The 20,537-nt window shown below is 42.5% G+C and overlaps 1 protein-coding gene across 14 annotated transcripts; it reads left to right on the top strand.

The window, feature by feature from the left end:
* The first annotated feature begins 62 nt into the window (after window positions 1–62).
* On the top strand, window positions 63–8,922 carry LOC144007548 (uncharacterized). 14 transcript variants are annotated; one of them, XR_013280214.1, is made up of 19 exons: window positions 69–768; window positions 838–1,883; window positions 1,977–2,183; window positions 2,264–3,107; window positions 3,192–3,420; window positions 3,497–3,675; window positions 3,740–3,830; window positions 3,892–4,997; window positions 5,081–5,927; window positions 6,011–6,239; window positions 6,316–6,358; window positions 6,445–6,494; window positions 6,559–6,649; window positions 6,711–7,322; window positions 7,395–7,529; window positions 7,644–7,931; window positions 8,008–8,047; window positions 8,137–8,222; window positions 8,530–8,920. XR_013280214.1 is itself a non-coding variant. In XM_077507289.1 (18 exons), exons 13-17 carry the CDS (start codon window positions 7,474–7,476, stop codon window positions 8,200–8,202), a joined length of 294 nt encoding a protein of 97 aa, XP_077363415.1. In that variant the 5' UTR covers window positions 118–768; window positions 838–1,883; window positions 1,977–2,183; window positions 2,264–3,107; window positions 3,192–3,420; window positions 3,497–3,675; window positions 3,740–3,830; window positions 3,892–4,997; window positions 5,081–5,927; window positions 6,011–6,239; window positions 6,316–6,649; window positions 6,711–7,322; window positions 7,395–7,473; the 3' UTR covers window positions 8,203–8,222; window positions 8,530–8,861. The 14 variants fall into 14 exon arrangements, 4 of the variants coding, with proteins under 4 accessions (XP_077363415.1, XP_077363413.1, XP_077363416.1 ...); XR_013280206.1 differs by having other exon boundaries at window positions 63–768; window positions 3,198–3,420; window positions 3,497–3,537; ... (1 more) ...; window positions 6,316–6,649; window positions 8,530–8,872; XR_013280205.1 differs by having other exon boundaries at window positions 63–768; window positions 3,497–3,537; window positions 3,626–3,675; window positions 6,316–6,649; window positions 8,530–8,871.
* The last annotated feature ends 11,615 nt before the right edge of the window (window positions 8,923–20,537 follow it).

Below are 20,537 nucleotides of genomic sequence, written 5' to 3' on the forward strand. Positions count from 1 at the left end.
AAGACGAGCGATCTTCTGCGCATGCGGGTCTCAGATCGTGCAGGGGCTCACAGATAGCGTCTTGACGCGGCCCACTCATCACAAATAGAAAACAGCGGAAACAGCGTTGGTGTGTGAAACCCGGAAGTCCCGCCTCCTCCGTAGCTATTTGTTTGGCTTTGACAGGTGGACGTCACCCTGCAGAGTGGAGACAGGTGTGCCCAATCAAGTGCAGAACACAGGTAGGCAAGATGGCGGCCGCACGTGTGGCCTTTTCCCCCCGCCCCGGTAAGTGAACACGCGAGCAAATGTTTGGCGTTTAGAATTTGGCAGAAGAATTTGGTTGGCTTTGATTGGTTGACGTCAATGAGCGAGACAGGTGTGCACAATCAAGTGCAGGGCAAGTAGGCAAAATGGCGACCGCGCGCGTGGCCTTTTCTCAGGTAAGTGAGCCGACGAGCGAATGTTTGGCGTTTGTTCCCGTTTCTCACAATATTTTGCTTGTTGCAGGGTTTTGAAAGTTGAGAGACACATGACAGCTTTTGAGGTTTGAGTACACACGTCAAAATTAGTTTCCTCTATATGGGACAGTCAAGATGGATTGGATGGACAATTTCCACGGTAAATCAAGGCAGTCATCGTGACGGGCCACCGGGTGACGCTAGTGTGCAACAAGCAGAAGAATTTGGTTGGCTTTGATTGATTGACGTCAAGGAGCGAGACAGGTGTGCACAATCAAGTGCAGAACAAGTAGGCAAGATGGCGACCGCGCGCGTGGCCTTTTCTCAGGTAAGTGAGCCGACGAGCGAATGTTTGGCGTTTGTCACGTTTCTCACAATGACATTTTGCTTGTTGCAGGATTTTCACACGTGACTAAAACAGCGTTTGAGGTTTGAGCACACGCGTCACAATTCAATTTTTTTATTTTTTTTATTGAGAGCATTGTCTGGTTTGTTTTTTCCACTTTGTGTTTTTATTTTATTTATTTATTTATTTTTAAAGCTGGCCAGCTCTTTTGTGTTATGTTATAAATTACACACCTGATGGCATTGTTCTTTGGAATTGAACTGTAAGGTTGTTGTTTTTTTGGTTATCAAATGGTTAGTTTTTTTGTTTTATTTCTGGTGTTCTGTATAACTTGTTTGTTTGTGTATTTACTGGATTTTTGTCATTTCCCTGTCTTAGGAGCTTTTTTGTGTGGTTCAAAAAAATTTTTGTTTCTCGAAAATCGGAGGTATTGCAATGTTTTTTGTTTTGTTTTTTTCATCTTATTGCTCATGTGGAGGGTTATTCATTACTGTAAAATGTATTTTCATTTTTTTGCAAACTTGTGAATGTGATATTTTGTAAAATGTAATTTTTCTTTAATTTGCATCCATTTCCCCCGTGTATTTATGTGTGGGCCAGAGGTCATGATGAATTGGCTGAAGGTGACATGTACAAATGAAGTTGCCAGATGCACACAATTAACGGTGCTTGTGTTTTGCAGGCTGGAAGAGGAGCCAAATGCGACAAGGAAAAGGAACAAATCCGAATCAAGCGGCACACAAAAGTTGACATGTTGGGGGATCATGTGAACAGGAGGGGGTCGTGTGTTGAGCCTTGGGTGACAATTGTGTGCGGTGTTGGCAAAGTTGCATTGAAATGAGGGCAGGTGTCGAAATGGTTTGGAAGGTTGATGGTTGGAGTCTGTTCTTGCTTGAGGTGGTTTGTAGTTTTTGTGGCTTGTCTGGATCCAGAGCAGCTTTTTCTTGTGAGGTTGGCAATTGAAAGGCAGGCTGGTGCAGTTTTTGCTCCCCTCCCCTTCTGTTTTTCAGACCTCCAGAGGCACCAGATTTTGGTGAGTAACTGGACCGGGCCAGGTTTGAGTTTTTTTTTGTTTTTTTTTCCCCCTTCATAGCCAGGTAAGAAAGTATGCAGACACCAATACAATAAACAAGTGCAAGATGAAGAACTATGATCCTGAAATCTGACACTGTTTTGCTTGTTTCCCTCAGTTCCCTGGGGTGACCTGCAGGTTGTGCTGTGGGACGGTCCGAGAGGCACCAAGAACAACTGGACAAGGGTCATCTTGGCACAAGTAGAACTTTTGTGGTCTCGTCGTCGGGCTCAGTCGGATGGGCCGAGGAAAAGGAGCAATTCCACACATCAAGAATCAAGCAGCACAATTAGGATCACCTGCGTATAATTTGTCTGCAGTTTGTGTAAATGATGGACAGGCACTTTTATTTTATTATTTTTTGTTGCCACTCATTTAAAAATGTTTGTTTTGCATGTGTTTCAGCACAAAATGAAGATGGTCTTTGTTTTGCAGGGCGGATGAGACACGAGGTCAGGTCAACACAAACATGTACAGGAAAATTATAATACAAGGATTGGCATTTATTTCATAATTTGTTATAAAAGTTCCTCTTTTTATTATAGAATACAAAAAGTAATTACAGCCTATTTGTTTCAGTTTGGATCATTGTCAGAAATACAAAATCTAGTGTTTGACAAAATGAGAATTTCATGTGACCAACAAAAAATTTTCCTGGTAGACAACCTTGACTGTTGACTTGATAGTTCACCTGTTAGGAAACTCCTTCAGATTTTTGAATCTTCGTTGCTTGACATTCTCTCCATCTCTCACTTGTGCACTTTTTCCAGCCACGTTTTCTCCTTCCTCTGTTCATGTGCTTTTGATGCGACACTTTTTGAGCATCCAGCTGCTTTTGCAATTATTTTCTCTCCTGTTGATGGTTTTCTGCACAACTGTCAAGTCATCAGTCTTGCACATGATTCTGAAGCCGACTAACCCAGACTGAGACCATTTCAAGGCCTCTCAACTTGAACTTTGTCATGATATTCTAATTTTGGCAAAGATTAAAAAAAAATTCTGCAATAATCATCAAAATTGCAACAGGCTTGAAATATTTCACTTTGATTGTCACTTGTAATGCAAAACTTTGACTTTTTAAAACATTATTGAAATAATTGAATATTTCTTGCATCCATACATTGAAAAAATAAAATCTTTCATCGGGCTGTGAATGGTCATAATGTGTTATTGTGCAATCTCTTCCCTGTGTTGTCTTCCTGCATGTTGTGGTCCGTTCGGAGGCACCTGCAGGAGCCAGCGGACGAAGGTAATGATGCACGCACACACACTGAAGTGAGCAGCACACAATTAATTGTACATGAACTGACCGTCCATGTGCATTGATTGACAGGAGCAGGAGTGGAGGGAAAAGTGCTTCTCCCAGGAGTCGACCTGCAGGGCTTCAACTCGTTGAATGGAGTCTCATGTTGTCGTGAACATTGTATAACACCACATTGTGTTGAATGTTCCCCACTCAGCATCTGTTGCATCCTGGAAGGGGATTGGTCCCTCCATCTCGGCTTTCTTGGCCAAGTGGACTTTGGAGGGTTTTTCTTGCCCGGACCGCTTGGGTGCTTGAGGTGAGGGGATGTCGCCCGACAACCTTTTGGGACTTTTAGAAACGTTGGCTTATGCAAATGCGTTCGTTTCTTGCAGGCTGCAGAAGGAGCCGGAATCCGTCGCGTCCAACCACAGCAGTGTAATAAATGCACAAAATAGACCATTTTCTTGTTTTTGAAACTAATTGTACTGTACCCCATCTGTTCTTGTGGGTTCTGTTGCAAGGTGGCGTTGGAGTGGGACGGGAGAGAGGCACAAAGATCCACCAGATGAGGGTGATAAAACCGACACACCGAAATGAAAAATGCAGCACTCTGTGGTTTGTTTTTGTCATTGCAGTGTGAAGAAGCCACTTGGGATGGGAGACGCCAAGTAGAGCCAGAGCAAGTTCAACACCAAATGCACCAATGAATGGAAAGACTGGAAACTGGTAACAAATGCAAAATTTAATCTGCAAGTGGCATAAATGACATATTTTCTTTTTGGTGCAGGTGTGAGGTGGATGTGGCTGGGATGAAGAAAAGGAGCAGTTCCACAAATGAAGACTCAAGCGGCACACAAATAAGTATCATCTGTCCGAGGGGTGCCTGGAAATGGTGAACTGGAGGGGGCAGAGTAGTGAGCCTTGTGGTTTGCCTTGCTTGAGTCTGGCTCGGGTTGTTGTCGTCTTTGTTGTTGTTTTGAAGGTCTGATGGTGTTTCGGTGTTTTGTGCTGATGGTTGGAAACGCGTCATAATGGTTGGGCTGCGTCAAAATACTTGTGCTTCCGACTTTGTGCCTTTCGGTTGCACGTTCGCAACCCGGACCGGAACCAAACTGATGTGCCAAATCAGGTCCTGCCTCTTGCGTTGCATATGCCCCATTAACAGTGCGTGTGTGTTTTGCGGGCTGGAAGAGGAGCCAAATGCGACGAGGAAATGGAACAATTCCGAATCACATGTTGGGGGATCATGTGAACAGGAGGGGGTCGTGTGTTGAGCCTTGGTTGACTTTGGTTATGGGTGACAATTGTGGGCGGTGTTGGCAAAGTTGCATTGAAATGAGGGCAGGTGTCTAAATGGTTTGGAAGGTTGATGGTTGGAGTCTGTTCTTGCTTGAGGTGGTTTGTGGTTTTTGTGGCTTGTCTGGATCCAGAGCAGCTTTTTCTTGTGAGGTTGGCAATTGAAACGCGGGCTTGTGCAGTTTTTGCTCCCCTCCCCTTCTGTTTTTCAGACCTCCAGAGGCACCAGATTTTGGTGAGGAACTGGACCGGGCCAGGTTTGAGGTTTTTTTTTGGTTTTTTTCCCCCCCTTCATAGCCAGGTAAGAAAGTATGCAGACACCAATACAATAAACAAGTGCAAGATGAAGAATTATGATCCTGAAATCTGACACTGTTTTGCTTGTTTCCTTCAGTTCCCTCTGGTGACCTGCAGGTTGTGCTGTGGGACGGTCCGAGAGGCATCAAGAACTGGACGAGGGTCATTTGGCACAACTCCAATTTTTGTGCTCTCGTCGTCGGGCTCAGTCGGATGGGCCGAGGAAAAGGAGCAATTCCACACATCAAGAATCAAGCAGCACAATTAGGATCACCTGCGTATAATTTGTCTGCAGTTTGTGTAAATGATGGACAGGCACTTTTATTTTATTATTATTTTTTGTTGGAACTCATTTAAAAATGTTTGTTTTGCATGTGTTGCAGCACAAAATGAAGATGGTCTTTGTTTTGCAGGGCGGATGAGACACGAGGTCAGGTCAACACAAACATGTACAGGAAAATTATAATACAAGGATTGGCATTTATTTCAATAATTTGTTATAAAAGTTCCTCTTTTTATTATAGAATACAAAAAGTAATTACAGCCTATTTGTTTCAGTTTGGATCATTATGTCAGAAATACAAAATCTAGTGTTTGACAAAATGAGAATTTCATGTGACCAACAAAACATTTCCTGGTAGACAACCTTGACTGTTGACTTGATAGTTCACCTGTTAGGAAACTCCTTCAGATTTTTGAATCTTCGTTGCTTGACATTCTCTCCATCTCTCACTTGTGCACCTTTTCCAGCCACGTTTTCTCCTTCCTCTGTTCATGTGCTTTTGATGCGACACTTTTTGAGCATCCAGCTGCTTTTGCAATTATTTTCTCTCCTGTTGATGGTTTTCTGCACAACTGTCAAGTCATCAGTCTTGCACATGATTCTGAAGCCGACTAACCCAGACTGAGACCATTTCAAGGCCTCTGAACTTGAACTGTGTCATGATATTCTAATTTTGGCAAAGACGAGATTTTTGTTTTATGCCATCATCCTCAAAATTGAAACGGGCTGGAAATATTTCACTTTGTGTTGAATAACACAAGTTTCACTTTTTGAAACATTGAAATAAATGAACTATTGCTTGATATTTAAGTTTTCTGCCATGCATCCATACAAAAAAAAAATCTTTCATCGGGCTGTGAATGGTCATAATGTTATTGTGCAATCTCTTCCCTGTGTTGTCTTCCTGCATGTTGTGGTCCGTTCGGAGGCGGAGCCAGCGGACGAAGGTAATGATCCACGCACACACATGAAGTGAGCAGCACACAATTAATTGTACACGAACTAACCGTCCATGTGCATTGATTGACAGGAGCAGGAGTGGAGGGAAAAGTGCTTCTCCCAGGAGTCGACCTGCAGGGCTTCAACTCGTTGAATGGAGTCTCATGTTGTAGTGAACATTGTATAACACCACATTGTGTTGAATGTTCCCCACTCAGCATCTGTTGCATCCTGGAAGGGGATTGGTCCCTCCATCTCGGCTTTCTTGGCCAAGTGGACTTTGGAGGGTTTTTCTTGCCCGGACCGCTTGGGTGCTTGAGGTGAGGGGATGTCGCCCGACAACCTTTTGGGACTTTTAGAAACGTTGGCTTATGCAAATGCGTTCGTTTCTTGCAGGCTGCAGAAGGAGCCGGAATCCGTCGCGTCCAACCACAGCAGTGTAATAAATGCACAAAATAGACCATTTTCTTGTTTTTGAAACTAATTGTACTGTACCCCATCTGTTCTTGTGGGTTCTGTTGCAAGGTGGCGTTGGAGTGGGACGGGAGAGAGGCACAAAGATCCACCAGATGAGGGTGATAAAACCGACAGACGCCGAAATGAAAAATGCAGCACTCTGGGTTTTTTTTGTCATTGCAGTGTGAAGAAGCCACTTGGGATGGGAGACGCCAAGTAGAGCCAGAGCAAGTTCAACACCAAATGCACCAATGAATGGAGAGACTGGAAACGGGTAACAAATGCATAATTTAATACGCAAGTGGCATAAATGACATATTTTCTTTTTGGTGCAGGTGTGAGGTGGATGTCGATGTGGCTGGGGTGAAGAAAAGGAGCAGTTCCACAAATGAAGACTCAAGCGGCACACAAATAAGTATCATCTGTCCGAGGGGTGCCTGGAAATGGTGAACTGGAGGGGGCAGAGTAGAGAGCCTTGTGGTTTGCCTTGCTTGAGTCTGGCTCGGGTTGTTGTGGTTGTTGGTTGTTGGTGTTTTTGAAGGTTGGAAAAGGTCTGATGGTAACGAGGGCAGACGTGGATGGTGTTTTGTTTTAAGCTGATGGTTGGAAACGCGCGCGCGTGTACTTGAGTACTCTTTGGGAAGGAATGTTGGAAATGGTCAGTTTTTTGGCTTGTCTGGATCCAGACCGTCTTTTTGTTGTTTGAGGTTGTCAATTTGGAAGCAGGTGTGTACAATGTCGGCAGTTTTTGGAGGTTGATCGGCACAAATGAAACGTTTGTCTGTGTTTCAAGGTTGTGGAGGCGCCGGTTCAAACGATTGGAACCACGAAGCCGTACATCGACAAATCAAGTGACCTGCACACAACTAATAGTTGTTGTTTTTTTGCAGTTGTGCATGGTGGAAATTGAGCCAGGTCAAAGATGGATTAAAAAAAAAAAAAGTCAGGTAAAGTAAACACATGGCAATAAAATGCACAAGTGTCAGTCTGTCATGCTGATTTAGTTTTTGCCTGAACAGCAGAGTTGTCCGACTCGCCGGCTGATGACTCGTCCAGCGCTCGCGTCAGCCTCGACATTCGTCGGAGTGACACACACAAATGTTGGTCTTCCAACGGGCGGAGGTCACCAGCATGGAGCCGGATGTGCAGTTGGAGTGAGATCTATGCCCATATATGATATCATCCTGTCATTTTTCTCATATGTATGATATTGTTCTGCCCTCTTTTTTTTCTCCCCCTTTCTTCCCTTTCTTTTTGGCTATTTGCAGGCTGTTGATTGGCGGGAGTGGAGTGGGATGGCCCAAGAGGAGCAAAGACCACCAGATGAGTAATAATCACTCACACAAGTGATGATCAAGTGTTTTGCACAGGGACGAGGATGAGCCGGAGGGGACGACTGGTGAAGGATATACACACGCACACACGTCAAAGAAATTTGGTAGTAACATCTATTTTTTATTTATTTACTTTTGTGTTTTTGCAGGGTGGTGGTGGAGGAGGAGACGTTTGTTTGTTTGTTTGGGACAGGAGGCACCTTGCAGAACCAGAACAGCCTCGTAAGTCCAAATGTGCAAGTCAAAATCCAAGTGACAATCCCAAAAGTCAAAATGCATTCATGTGCTTGTTGATCAGGATGAAAGAGGAGCCGTATCAAAGGAAAGACTGGACAAAGGTAACAAAACGCGTGACAAATGCATCAAGTGGCACGCAACTCCAATTTGTAACGAACAATGCAAACGAGTCCAATTTTGATGGCCGCAGGACTCCGCGATTGCTGAGAGGAGGAAGAGGAACGAGTCCACCTGTCAAATGAAGACTTCAAGATGAACAGCTTCTTGGAAATTGAGGCAAGTGTCAAATAAGTACATCGTTACGTGGTTGACAACACGTGTTAACGTCATTTTTTTATTTGTCGAAGCATTCCGAAACAAAGGTGCAGATGCTTCGGCCCTTTGCGAGGAAAGCGCAAACTGCACATGGAAATACGTCTTTGTTGACTTTGTCACTGTCCTGTGAAAAACATTTCCATGAATTTTTTTTTGTTTTTGGGATGCCTGCATTCACTTTCATCTAATAAAAATAAATATGTAATTAAAAAAAAAAGTCAAATGCTTAAGTATTTTATTTATTTTATTTATTTTATTTTTTTTACAGGACACCGACTTGTTTCTTCACTCTGTCGGCCTCACTGGATGTGCACTGACCAACACTGACTGCCTGATGGGGATTTTGTTCTGAGCTGCGTCAAGGCAATGTTTGCATAATTTATTCGGAAATATTGATGTATATTTTTTTTGTTTGTTCTCTCTGGACTTTTTTCAGTTTTTCAATTTTGTATCTTCCAAATGTGCCTTTGTACTTGAATTAAAATTGTGAACTGATGTTTGATTCTCACTTGAAATATATTAAATGTTTGTCCTGTGCAAAAACATTGCAAAAGGCAACAGGTGTGAATACTTTAGCAAGGCACTGTAGCATTTCCTAAACATTCTGTACTAAGACAAAAACACTAAGGTTGAAGATGTGAATAGAAATGTGTAGTCAAAGGGTTTGGGTGTTTAAAGCAACGCAAAAGTGTTTTCTTTTTTTTTTCTTTTTTTTTTTTTTTTTTTTTTTTTTTTTTCTTTTTTTTTTATTACTGCATAAGATTCATGTCAAACTATGAGATTTTCACTTGAGTCTTTTGTGGGGAGTCTTCTGTTATTGCTGTAAGTGCAATTAATTGTGCACGTCACAATCTATTGTAGATGTGTCGTGAATAAAGTGAATTTTTTTTGTGTTGTCAGTCCTTTATCAAGCAGTCATGTATAGTAAGGCTTTTTTTTTCATGGATCAGTTGAGTGACTCCATTCAAGGCAAGCTGACACTCAACCGGATTCCTCTTTATCAAATGAGTTTGCAATTAAATCTCAAACTTCCTATGGTACATAGTAACATGTTGCATGTGAAATATCACGTCTGACCCCATCCGCGCGTCTGGACTGTTGCAAAAACAGGCTCAAACAGTCCTTTGTGCATCACCTTCAAGCTAAATGAGGTGCTTTCTAAAAATCACCCAAAATTGGTGAGGCCTGAAAAGCATTAGTCAGACTTTGTTTTTGTGCATCGTTCCAAAACATTCTATACAAAGACAAAAACAAGGTTTAAAATGTGATTAGAAATGTGTAGTCAAACATGAAACGGCTTGGACATTTAAAGCAAGGCAAAAGTTTTTTTTTTTTTTAACAGCATGACAAATTAAACTGATTTTCACTCGAGTCTTTTGTGGGGAGTCTTCCGTTGCAATCGTAAGTGCAATTAATTGTGAACGTCACCTTATATTAGAAAAAAAAAAGTGTTATCCATGGTCAATTAAAAAAAAAAACGCCTTGGTCATTTAAAAGAAGATACATAGTTTAAAAAAAAAAAAAAGAAGCCTTACTATACATGGTCGTTTTTTTAATCAAATAAAAAACGCCTTACTATACATGGTCTTTTTTTTTTTTTTTTTAACAAAATAAAAAACGCCTTACTATACATGGTCGTTTTTTTAGGGGAAAAAAAAACGCCTTACTATACATGGTCGTTTTTTTAGGGGCAAAAAAAACACCTTACTATACATGGTCGTTTTTTTAGGGGCAAAAAAACGCCTTACTATACATGGTCGTTTTTTTAGGGGCAAAAAAACGCCTTACTATACATGGTCGTTTTTTTAGGGGCAAAAAAAAACACCTTACTAAACATGGTCGTTTTTTTAGGGGCAAAAAAACGCCTTACTATACATGGTTGTTTTTTTAGGGGCAAAAAAAACGCCTTACTATACATGGTCATTTTTTTAATCAAATAAAAAACGCCTTGCTCTACATGGTCATTTTTTTAACAAAATAAAAAACGCCTTACGATACATGGTCGTTTTTTTTTAACAAAAAAAACGCCTTACTATACATGGTCGTTTTTGTAACAAAATAAAAAACGCCTTACTATACATGGTCGTTTTTTTAGGGGCAAAAAAACGCCTTACTACACATGGTCGTTTTTTTAACAAAATAAAAAACGCCTTACTATACATGGTCGTTTTTTTAGGGGCAAAAAAACGCCTTACTATACATGGTCTTTTTTTTTTAACAAAAAAAACGCCTTGCTATACATGGTTGTTTTTTTTTAACAAAATAAAAAACGCCTTACTATACATGGTCGTTTTTTTTAACAAAATAAAAAACGCCTTACTATACATGGTCGTTTTTTTTAACAAAATAAAAAACGCCTTACTATACATGGTCGTTTTTTTAACAAAATAAAAAACGCCTAACTATACATGGTCGTTTTTTTAGGGGCAAAAAAACGCCTTACTATACATGGTCGTTTTTTTTAACAAAATAAAAAACGCCTTACTATACATGGTCGTTTTTTTTAACAAAATAAAAAACGCCTAACTATACATGGTCGTTTTTTTAGGGGCAAAAAAACGCCTTACTATACATGGTCGTTTTTTTTTAACAAAATAAAAAACGCCTTACTATACATGGTCGTTTTTGTAACAAAATAAAAAACGCCTAACTATACATGGTCGTTTTTTTAGGGGCAAAAAAACGCCTTACTACACATGGTCGTTTTTTTAACAAAATAAAAAACGCCTTACTATACATGGTCGTTTTTTTAGGGGCAAAAAAACGCCTTACTATACATGGTCTTTTTTTTTAACAAAAAAAACGCCTTGCTATACATGGTTGTTTTTTTTTAACAAAATAAAAAACGCCTTACTATACATGGTCGTTTTTTTTAACAAAATAAAAAACGCCTTACTATACATGGTCGTTTTTTTAACAAAATAAAAAACGCCTAACTATACATGGTCGTTTTTTTAGGGGCAAAAAAACGCCTTACTATACATGGTCGTTTTTTTTTAACAAAATAAAAAACGCCTTACTATACATGGTCGTTTTTGTAACAAAATAAAAAACGCCTTACTATACATGGTCGTTTTTTTAGGGGCAAAAAAACGCCTTACTACACATGGTCGTTTTTTTAACAAAATAAAAAACGCCTTACTATACATGGTCGTTTTTTTAGGGGCAAAAAAACGCCTTACTATACATGGTCTTTTTTTTTAACAAAAAAAACGCCTTGCTATACATGGTTGTTTTTTTTTAACAAAATAAAAAACGCCTTACTATACATGGTCGTTTTTTTTAACAAAATAAAAAACGCCTTACTATACATGGTCGTTTTTTTAACAAAATAAAAAACGCCTAACTATACATGGTCGTTTTTTTAGGGGCAAAAAAACGCCTTACTATACATGGTCGTTTTTTTTAACAAAATAAAAAACGCCTTACTATACATGGTCGTTTTTTTAGGGGCAAAAAAACGCCTTACTATACATGGTCGTTTTTGTAACAAAATAAAAAACGCCTTACTATACATGGTCGTTTTTTTAGGGGCAAAAAAACGCCTTACTACACATGGTCGTTTTTTTAACAAAATAAACGCCTTACTATACATGGTCGTTTTTTTAGGGGCAAAAAAACGCCTTACTATACATGGTCTTTTTTTTAAAAAAAAAAAACGCCTTTCTATACATGGTCGTTTTTGTAACAAAATAAAAAACGCCTTACTATACATGGTCGTTTTTTTTTTAACAAAATAAAAAAACGCCTTACTATACATTGTCGTTTTTTTAACAAAATAAAAAACGCCTTACTATACATGGTCGTTTTTTTAGGGGCAAAAAAACGCCTTACTATACATGGTCATTTTTTTAACAAAATAAAAAACGCCTTACTATACATGGTCGTTTTTTTTAACAAAATAAAAAACGCCTTACTATACATGGTCGTTTTTTTAATCAAATAAAAAACGCCTTACTATACATGGTCGTTTTTTTTTAACAAAATAAAAAACGCCTTACTATACATGGTCGTTTTTGTAACAAAATAAAAAACGCCTTACTATACATGGTCGTTTTTTTAGGGGCAAAAAAACGCCTTACTATACATGGTCGTTTTTTTTTAACAAAATAAAAAACGCCTTACTATACATGGTCGTTTTTGTAACAAAATAAAAAACGCCTAACTATACATGGTCGTTTTTTTAGGGGCAAAAAAACGCCTTACTACACATGGTCGTTTTTTTAACAAAATAAAAAACGCCTTACTATACATGGTCGTTTTTTTAGGGGCAAAAAAACGCCTTACTATACATGGTCTTTTTTTTTAACAAAAAAAACGCCTTGCTATACATGGTTGTTTTTTTTTAACAAAATAAAAAACGCCTTACTATACATGGTCGTTTTTTTTAACAAAATAAAAAACGCCTTACTATACATGGTCGTTTTTTTAACAAAATAAAAAACGCCTAACTATACATGGTCGTTTTTTTAGGGGCAAAAAAACGCCTTACTATACATGGTCGTTTTTTTTTAACAAAATAAAAAACGCCTTACTATACATGGTCGTTTTTGTAACAAAATAAAAAACGCCTTACTATACATGGTCGTTTTTTTAGGGGCAAAAAAACGCCTTACTACACATGGTCGTTTTTTTAACAAAATAAAAAACGCCTTACTATACATGGTCGTTTTTTTAGGGGCAAAAAAACGCCTTACTATACATGGTCTTTTTTTTTAACAAAAAAAACGCCTTGCTATACATGGTTGTTTTTTTTTAACAAAATAAAAAACGCCTTACTATACATGGTCGTTTTTTTTAACAAAATAAAAAACGCCTTACTATACATGGTCGTTTTTTTAACAAAATAAAAAACGCCTAACTATACATGGTCGTTTTTTTAGGGGCAAAAAAACGCCTTACTATACATGGTCGTTTTTTTTAACAAAATAAAAAACGCCTTACTATACATGGTCGTTTTTTTAGGGGCAAAAAAACGCCTTACTATACATGGTCGTTTTTGTAACAAAATAAAAAACGCCTTACTATACATGGTCGTTTTTTTAGGGGCAAAAAAACGCCTTACTACACATGGTCGTTTTTTTAACAAAATAAACGCCTTACTATACATGGTCGTTTTTTTAGGGGCAAAAAAACGCCTTACTATACATGGTCTTTTTTTTAAAAAAAAAAAACGCCTTTCTATACATGGTCGTTTTTGTAACAAAATAAAAAACGCCTTACTATACATGGTCGTTTTTTTTTTTAACAAAATAAAAAAACGCCTTACTATACATTGTCGTTTTTTTAACAAAATAAAAAACGCCTTACTATACATGGTCGTTTTTTTAGGGGCAAAAAAACGCCTTACTATACATGGTCATTTTTTTAACAAAATAAAAAACGCCTTACTATACATGGTCGTTTTTTTTAACAAAATAAAAAACGCCTTACTATACATGGTCGTTTTTTTAATCAAATAAAAAACGCCTTACTATACATGGTCGTTTTTTTTTAACAAAATAAAAAACGCCTTACTATACATGGTCGTTTTTGTAACAAAATAAAAAACGCCTTACTATACATGGTCGTTTTTTTAGGGGCAAAAAAACGCCTTACTACACATGGTCGTTTTTTTAACAAAATAAAAAACGCCTTACTATACATGGTCGTTTTTTTAGGGGCAAAAAAACGCCTTACTATACATGGTCTTTTTTTTTTAACAAAAAAAACGCCTTGCTATACATGGTTGTTTTTTTTTAACAAAATAAAAAACGCCTTACTATACATGGTCGTTTTTTTTAACAAAATAAAAAACGCCTTACTATACATGGTCGTTTTTTTTAACAAAATAAAAAACGCCTTACTATACATGGTCGTTTTTTTAACAAAATAAAAAACGCCTAACTATACATGGTCGTTTTTTTAGGGGCAAAAAAACGCCTTACTATACATGGTCGTTTTTTTTAACAAAATAAAAAACGCCTTACTATACATGGTCGTTTTTTTAGGGGCAAAAAAACGCCTTACTATACATGGTCGTTTTTGTAACAAAATAAAAAACGCCTTACTATACATGGTCGTTTTTTTAGGGGCAAAAAAACGCCTTACTACACATGGTCGTTTTTTTAACAAAATAAACGCCTTACTATACATGGTCGTTTTTTTAGGGGCAAAAAAACGCCTTACTATACATGGTCTTTTTTTTTAAAAAAAAAAACGCCTTTCTATACATGGTCGTTTTTGTAACAAAATAAAAAACGCCTTACTATACATGGTCGTTTTTTTTTTTAACAAAATAAAAAAACGCCTTACTATACATTGTCGTTTTTTTAACAAAATAAAAAACGCCTTACTATACATGGTCGTTTTTTTAGGGGCAAAAAAACGCCTTACTATACATGGTCATTTTTTTAACAAAATAAAAAACGCCTTACTATACATGGTCGTTTTTTTTAACAAAATAAAAAACGCCTTACTATACATGGTCGTTTTTTTAATCAAATAAAAAACGCCTTACTATACATGGTCGTTTTTTTTTAACAAAATAAAAAACGCCTTACTATACATGGTTGTTTTTGTAACAAAATAAAAAACGCCTTACTATACATGGTCGTTTTTTTTTTTAACAAAATAAAAAAACGCCTTACTATACATTGTCGTTTTTTTAACAAAATAAAAAACGCCTTACTATACATGGTCGTTTTTTTAGGGGCAAAAAAACGCCTTACTATACATGGTCATTTTTTTAACAAAATAAAAAACGCCTTACTATACATGGTCGTTTTTTTTAACAAAATAAAAAACGCCTTACTATACATGGTCGTTTTTTTAATCAAATAAAAAACGCCTTACTATACATGGTCGTTTTTTTTTAACAAAATAAAAAACGCCTTACTATACATGGTCGTTTTTTTAGGGGCAAAAAAACGCCTTACTTTACATGGTAATTTTTTTAACAAAATAAAAAATGCCTTACTGCATGGTCGTTAAAAAAAAAGAAAAAAAAGGAAAAATGCCTTACTATACATTGTCGTTTAAAAAAAGAAAATTAAAGAAAAAGAAAAACGCCTTAGTATACATGGTTGTTTAAAAAAAAAAAAAGTGTGTGGGTTCAAATACAGGCATATCCCTTCCAGAACAGCGCCTGCTTATGTCTTGAAGAACTTGCCTTCAGGCCAGGTAAAAGAAACGGCAAAAGCGCACGTGGTCCTGGTACCATCACTCCTAACGTGGCCTGGTGGTCAAGTCTTTGGGCTGGAGTACTTAAGTATGTGGGTTCAAGTCCCTTACAGAATAGTGCCCCCTCATGCTTATGTCTTGAAGAACGGGATTTTAGGCCAGGTGAAAGATAGGACAAAAACCCATGTAGTCCTGGTACTGTCACTCCTAATGTGGCCTGGTGGGTAAGGCATTAGACTGGAGTACTTCAGTATGTGGGTTCAAATCCAGGTGCGTCCCTTATGGAACAGTGACTGCTTATGTCTTGAAGACCGTCACCTTTCAGGCCAGGTAAAAGACAAAAGCACACGTGGTCCTGGTACTTTCACTTCTCATGTGGCCTGTTGGATAAGGCATTGGACTGGAGTACTTCAGTATGTGGGTTCAAATCCTGGCACATGCCTTATAGAATAGCGCCCCCTTCATGCTTCTGTCTTGAAGAACTTGACTTCAGTCCAGGTAAAAGAAAAGACAAAAACTCACGTAGTCCTGATGCTGTCACTCCTAAAGGGGCCTGGTGGATAAGCCGTTGGACTGGAGTACTTCAGTATGTGGGTTCAAGGCCAGGCACTTTCCTTACAGAATAGCACCCCCTCATGCTTATGTCTTGAAGAACTTGACTTCGGGCCAGGTAAAAGAAAAGACAAAAACTCACGTAGTCCTGATGCTGTCACTCCTAAAGTGGCCTGGTGGATAAGGCGTTGGACTGGAGTACTTCAGTATGTGGGTTCAAGGCCAGGCACTTTCCTTACAGAATAGCACCCCCTCATGCTTATGTCTTGAAGAACTTGACTTCGGGCCAGGTAAAAGAAAAGACAAAAACTCACGTAGTCCGGATATTGTCACTCCTAAAGTGGCCTGGTGGATAAGGCATTGGACTGGAGTACTTCAGTATGTGGGTTCAAATCCTGGCACATGCCTTATAGAATAGCGCCCCCTTCATGCTTCTGTCTTGAAGAACTTGACTTCAGTCCAGGTAAAAGAAAAGACAAAAACGCACGTGGTCCTGGTACCTGCACTCCTAATTTGGCCTGGTGGATAAGGCGTTGGACTGGAGTACTTCAGTATGTGGGTTCAAATCCTGGCACATGCCTTATAGAATAGCGCCCCCTTCATGCTTCTGTCTTGAAGAACTTGACTTCAGTCCAGGTAAAAGAAAAGACAAAAACGCACGTGGTCCTGGTACCTGCACTCCTAATGTGGCCTGGTGGATAAGGCGTTGGACTGGAGTACTTCAGTATGTGGGTTCAAATCCTGGCACATGCCTTATAGAATAGCGCCCCCTTCATGCTTATGTCTTGAAGAACGTAATTTCAGTCCAGGTAAAAGAAAAGACAAAAACGCACGTGGTCCTGGTACCTGCACTCCTAATGTGGCCTGGTGGATAAGGCATTGGACTGGAGTACTTCAGTATGTGGGTTCAAATCCTGGCACAAGCCTTGAATAATAGCGCCCCCTCATGCTTATGTCTTGAAGAACTTGACTTCAGTTCAGGTAGAACAAAAGACAAAAACGCACGTGGCCCAGGCACCTTTGCTCCTACCGTGGCCTTGTGGATAAGGCATTGAACTGGAGTCCTAAAGTACCTGGGTTCAAATCCAGACACATCCAAGTGAGCACAGGCTCAGAGTGACAGGGGGAGGGAGGCAGCGGGGGAAATAGGATAGGACAGAGGGAGGTAGCTGGGAAGGAGGATAGGACAGGAGGAGGGCGGTAGCGGGGAGGGAGGATAGGACAGAGGGAGGTAGTGGGGGGGAGGCTAGGACAGAGGGAGGTAGCGGGGGGGAGGCTAGGACAGAGGGAGGTAGCGGGGAGGGAGGCTAGGACAGAGGGAGGTAGCGGGGAGGGAGGCTAGGACAGAGGGAGGCTAGGACAGAGGGAGGTAACGGGGGGGAGGCTAGGACAGAGGGAGGTAGCGGGGAGGGAGGCTAGGACAGAGGGAGGTAGCGGGGAGGGAGGCTAGGACAGAGGGAGGTAGCGGGGAGGGAGGCTAGGACAGAGGGAGGTAGCGGGGAGGGAGGCTAGGACAGAGGGAGGTAGCGGGGAGGGAGGCTAGGACAGAGGGAGGTAGCGGGGAGGGAGGCTAGGACAGAGGGAGGTAGCGGGGAGGGAGGCTAGGACAGAGGGAGGTAGCGGGGAGGGAGGCTAGGACAGAGGGAGGTAGCGGGGAGGGAGGATAGGACAGAGGGAGGTAGCGGGGAGGGAGGCTAGGACAGAGGGAGGTAGCGGGGAGGGAGGCTAGGACAGGGAGAGGCAGCGGGGGGGAGGCTAGGACAGGGAGAGACAGCGGGGGGGGAGGCTAGGACAGGGAGAGGCAGCGGGGGGGGAGGCTAGGACAGGGAGAGGCAGCGGGGGGGGAGGCTAGGACAGAGGGAGGTAGCGGGGGGAGGCTAGGACAGAGGGAGGTAGCGGGGAGGGAGGATAGGACAGAGGGAGGGAGGCTAGGACAGCAGCGGGGGGGAGGCTAGGACAGGGAGAGGCAGCGGGGGTGGTGAGGCTAGGACAGGGAGAGGCAGCGGGGGTGGTGAGGCTAGGACAGGGAGAGGTTAGGTGAGGGAGATCTGCTTGCTGCATCACCCTAATTTTTATCCCAAAAAAGGATTTACTTTTGTATGGCTATAGTAAGGGGTGATGCATCAAGCAGATCTCCCTCACCTAACCTCTCCCTGTCCTAGCCTCCTCCCCCCCGCTGCCTCTCCCTGTCCTAGCCTCCCCCACGCTACCTCCCTCTGTCCTAGCCTCCCCCCCCGCTGTCTCTCCCTGTCCTAGCCTCCCCCCCGCTGCCTCTCCCTGTCCTAGCCTCCCTCCCCGCTACCTCCCTCTGTCCTAGCCTCCCTCCCCGCTACCTCCCTCTGTCCTAGCCTCCCTCCCCGCTACCTCCCTCTTTCCTATCCTCCCCCCCGCTGCCTCTGCCTGTCCTAGCCTCCCCCCCCGCTGCCTCTCCCTGTCCTAGCCTCCCCCACGCTGCCTCTCCCTGTCCTAGCCTCCTCCCCCCCCCGCTGCCTCTCCCTGTCCTAGCCTCCTCCCCCCCCCGCTGCCTCTCCCTGTCCTAGCCTCCCCCCCGCTGCCTCTCCCTGTCCTAGCCTCCCCCCCGCTACCTCTCCCTGTCCTAGCCTCCCCCCCGCTACCTCCCTCTGTCCTATCCTCCCTCCCAGCTACCTCCCTCTGTCCTTTCCTCCCTCCCAGCTACCTCCCTCTGTCCTTTCCTCCCTCCCAGCTACCTCCCTCTGTCCTTTCCTCCCTCCCAGCTACCTCCCTCTGTCCTTTCCTCCTTCCCAGCTACCTCCCTCTGTCCTTTCCTCCTTCCCAGCTACCTCCCTCTGTCCTATCCTCCTTCCCAGCTACCTCCCTCTGTCCTTTCCTCCTTCCCAGCTACCTCCCTCTGTCCTATCCTCCTTCCCAGCTACCTCCCTCTGTCCTATCCTCCTTCCCAGCTACCTCCCTCTGTCCTTCCCAGCTACCTCCCTCTGTCCTTTCCTCCTTCCCAGCTACCTCCCTCTGTCCTATCCTCCCTCCCCTCTACCACCCTCCTCCTGTCCTATCCTCCTTCCCAGCTACCTGCCTCTGTCCTATCCTCCTTCCCAGCTACCTGTCCTATCCTCCTTCCCAGCTACCTGTCCTATCCTCCCTCCTCGCTACCGCCCTCCTCCTGTCCTATCCTCCCCCCTACCTGTCCTATCCTCCCTTCCCGCTACCGCCCTCCTCCTGTCCTATCCTCCCCTTCCCGCTACCGCCCTCCTCCTGTCCTATCCTCCCCTTCCCGCTACCGCCCTCCTCCTGTCCTATCCTCCCTCCCAGCTACCGCCCTCCTCCTGTCCTCCCCCCTACCTACCTGTCCTATCCTCCCTCCCCGCTACCGCCCTCCTCCTGTCCTCCCCCCCACCTGTCCTATCCTCCCTCCCCGCTACCGCCCTCCTCCTGTCCTCCCCCCTACCTGTCCTATCCTCCCTCCCCGCTACCGCCCTCCTCCTGTCCTCCCCCCTACCTACCTGTCCTATCCTCCCTCCCCGCTACCGCCCTCCTCCTGTCCTCCCCCCCACCTGTCCTATCCTCCCTCCCCGCTACCGCCCTCCTCCTGTCCTCCCCCCCACCTGTCCTATCCCCCACCTGTCCTATCCTCCCTCCCCGCTACCGCCCTCCTCCTGTCCTATCCTCCTTCCCAGCTACCTCCCTCCCCCTTGTCCTATCCTCCCTCCCCCTGTCCTCCTGTTACTCTGAGCCTGTGCTCACTTGGATGTGTCTGGATTTGAACCCAGGTACTTTAGGACTCCAGTTCAATGCCTTATCCACAAGGCCACGGTAGGAGCAAAGGTGCCTGGGCCACGTGCGTTTTTGTCTTTTCTTTTACCTGGACTGAAGTCAAGTTCTTCAAGACATAAGCATGAGGGGGCGCTATTCTGTTAGGCATGTGCCAGTATTTGAACCCACATACTGAAGTATTCCAATCCAATTCCTTATCCACCAGGCCACATTAGAAGTGCAGGTACCAGGACCACGTGCGTTTTTGTCTTTTCTTTTACCTGGACTGAAGGGAAGTTCTTCAAGACAGAAGCATGAAGGGGGCGCTATTCTATAAGCCATGTGCCAGGATTTGAACCCACATACTGAAGTACTCCAGTCCAATGCCTTATCCACCAGGCCACATTAGAAGTGCAGGTACCAGGACCACGTGCGTTTTTGTCTTTTCTTTTACCTGGACGGAAGTCAAGTTCTACAAGACAGAAGCATGAAGGGGGCGCTATTCTTTAAGGCATGTGCCAGGATTTGAACCCACATACTGAAGGACTCCAGTCCAATGCCTTATCCACCAGGCCACATTAGAAGTGCAGGTAGCAGGACCACATGCGTTTTTGTCTTTTCTTTTACCTGGACTGAAGGGAAGTTCTTCAAGACAGAAGCATGAAGGGGGCGCTATTCTATAAGGCATGAGCCAGGATTTGAACCCACATACTGAAGGACTCCAGTCCAATGCCTTATCCACCAGGCCACATTAGAAGTGAAGCTACCAGGACCACGTGCGTTTTTGTCTTTTCTTTTACCTGGACGGAAGTCAAGTTCTACAAGACAGAAGCATGA

The sequence above is a fragment of the Festucalex cinctus genome, chromosome 19 (assembly GCF_051991245.1).
Source record: "Festucalex cinctus isolate MCC-2025b chromosome 19, RoL_Fcin_1.0, whole genome shotgun sequence".
In the NCBI taxonomy this organism is placed as follows: Eukaryota; Metazoa; Chordata; class Actinopteri; order Syngnathiformes; family Syngnathidae; genus Festucalex; species Festucalex cinctus.

Coding starts and splice junctions, on each gene's coding strand:
- LOC144007548 (XM_077507287.1), top strand. CDS start 7,474: ATGTTGGTCTTCCAACGGGCGGAGGTCACCAGCATGGAGCCGGATGTG. Junction 7,699..7,842: donor AGAGGAGCAAAGACCACCAG/ATGAGTAATAAT, acceptor TTATTTATTTAC/TTTTGTGTTTTTGCAGGGTG. Junction 8,048..8,136: donor AAAGGAAAGACTGGACAAAG/GTAACAAAACGC, acceptor TGATGGCCGCAG/GACTCCGCGATTGCTGAGAG.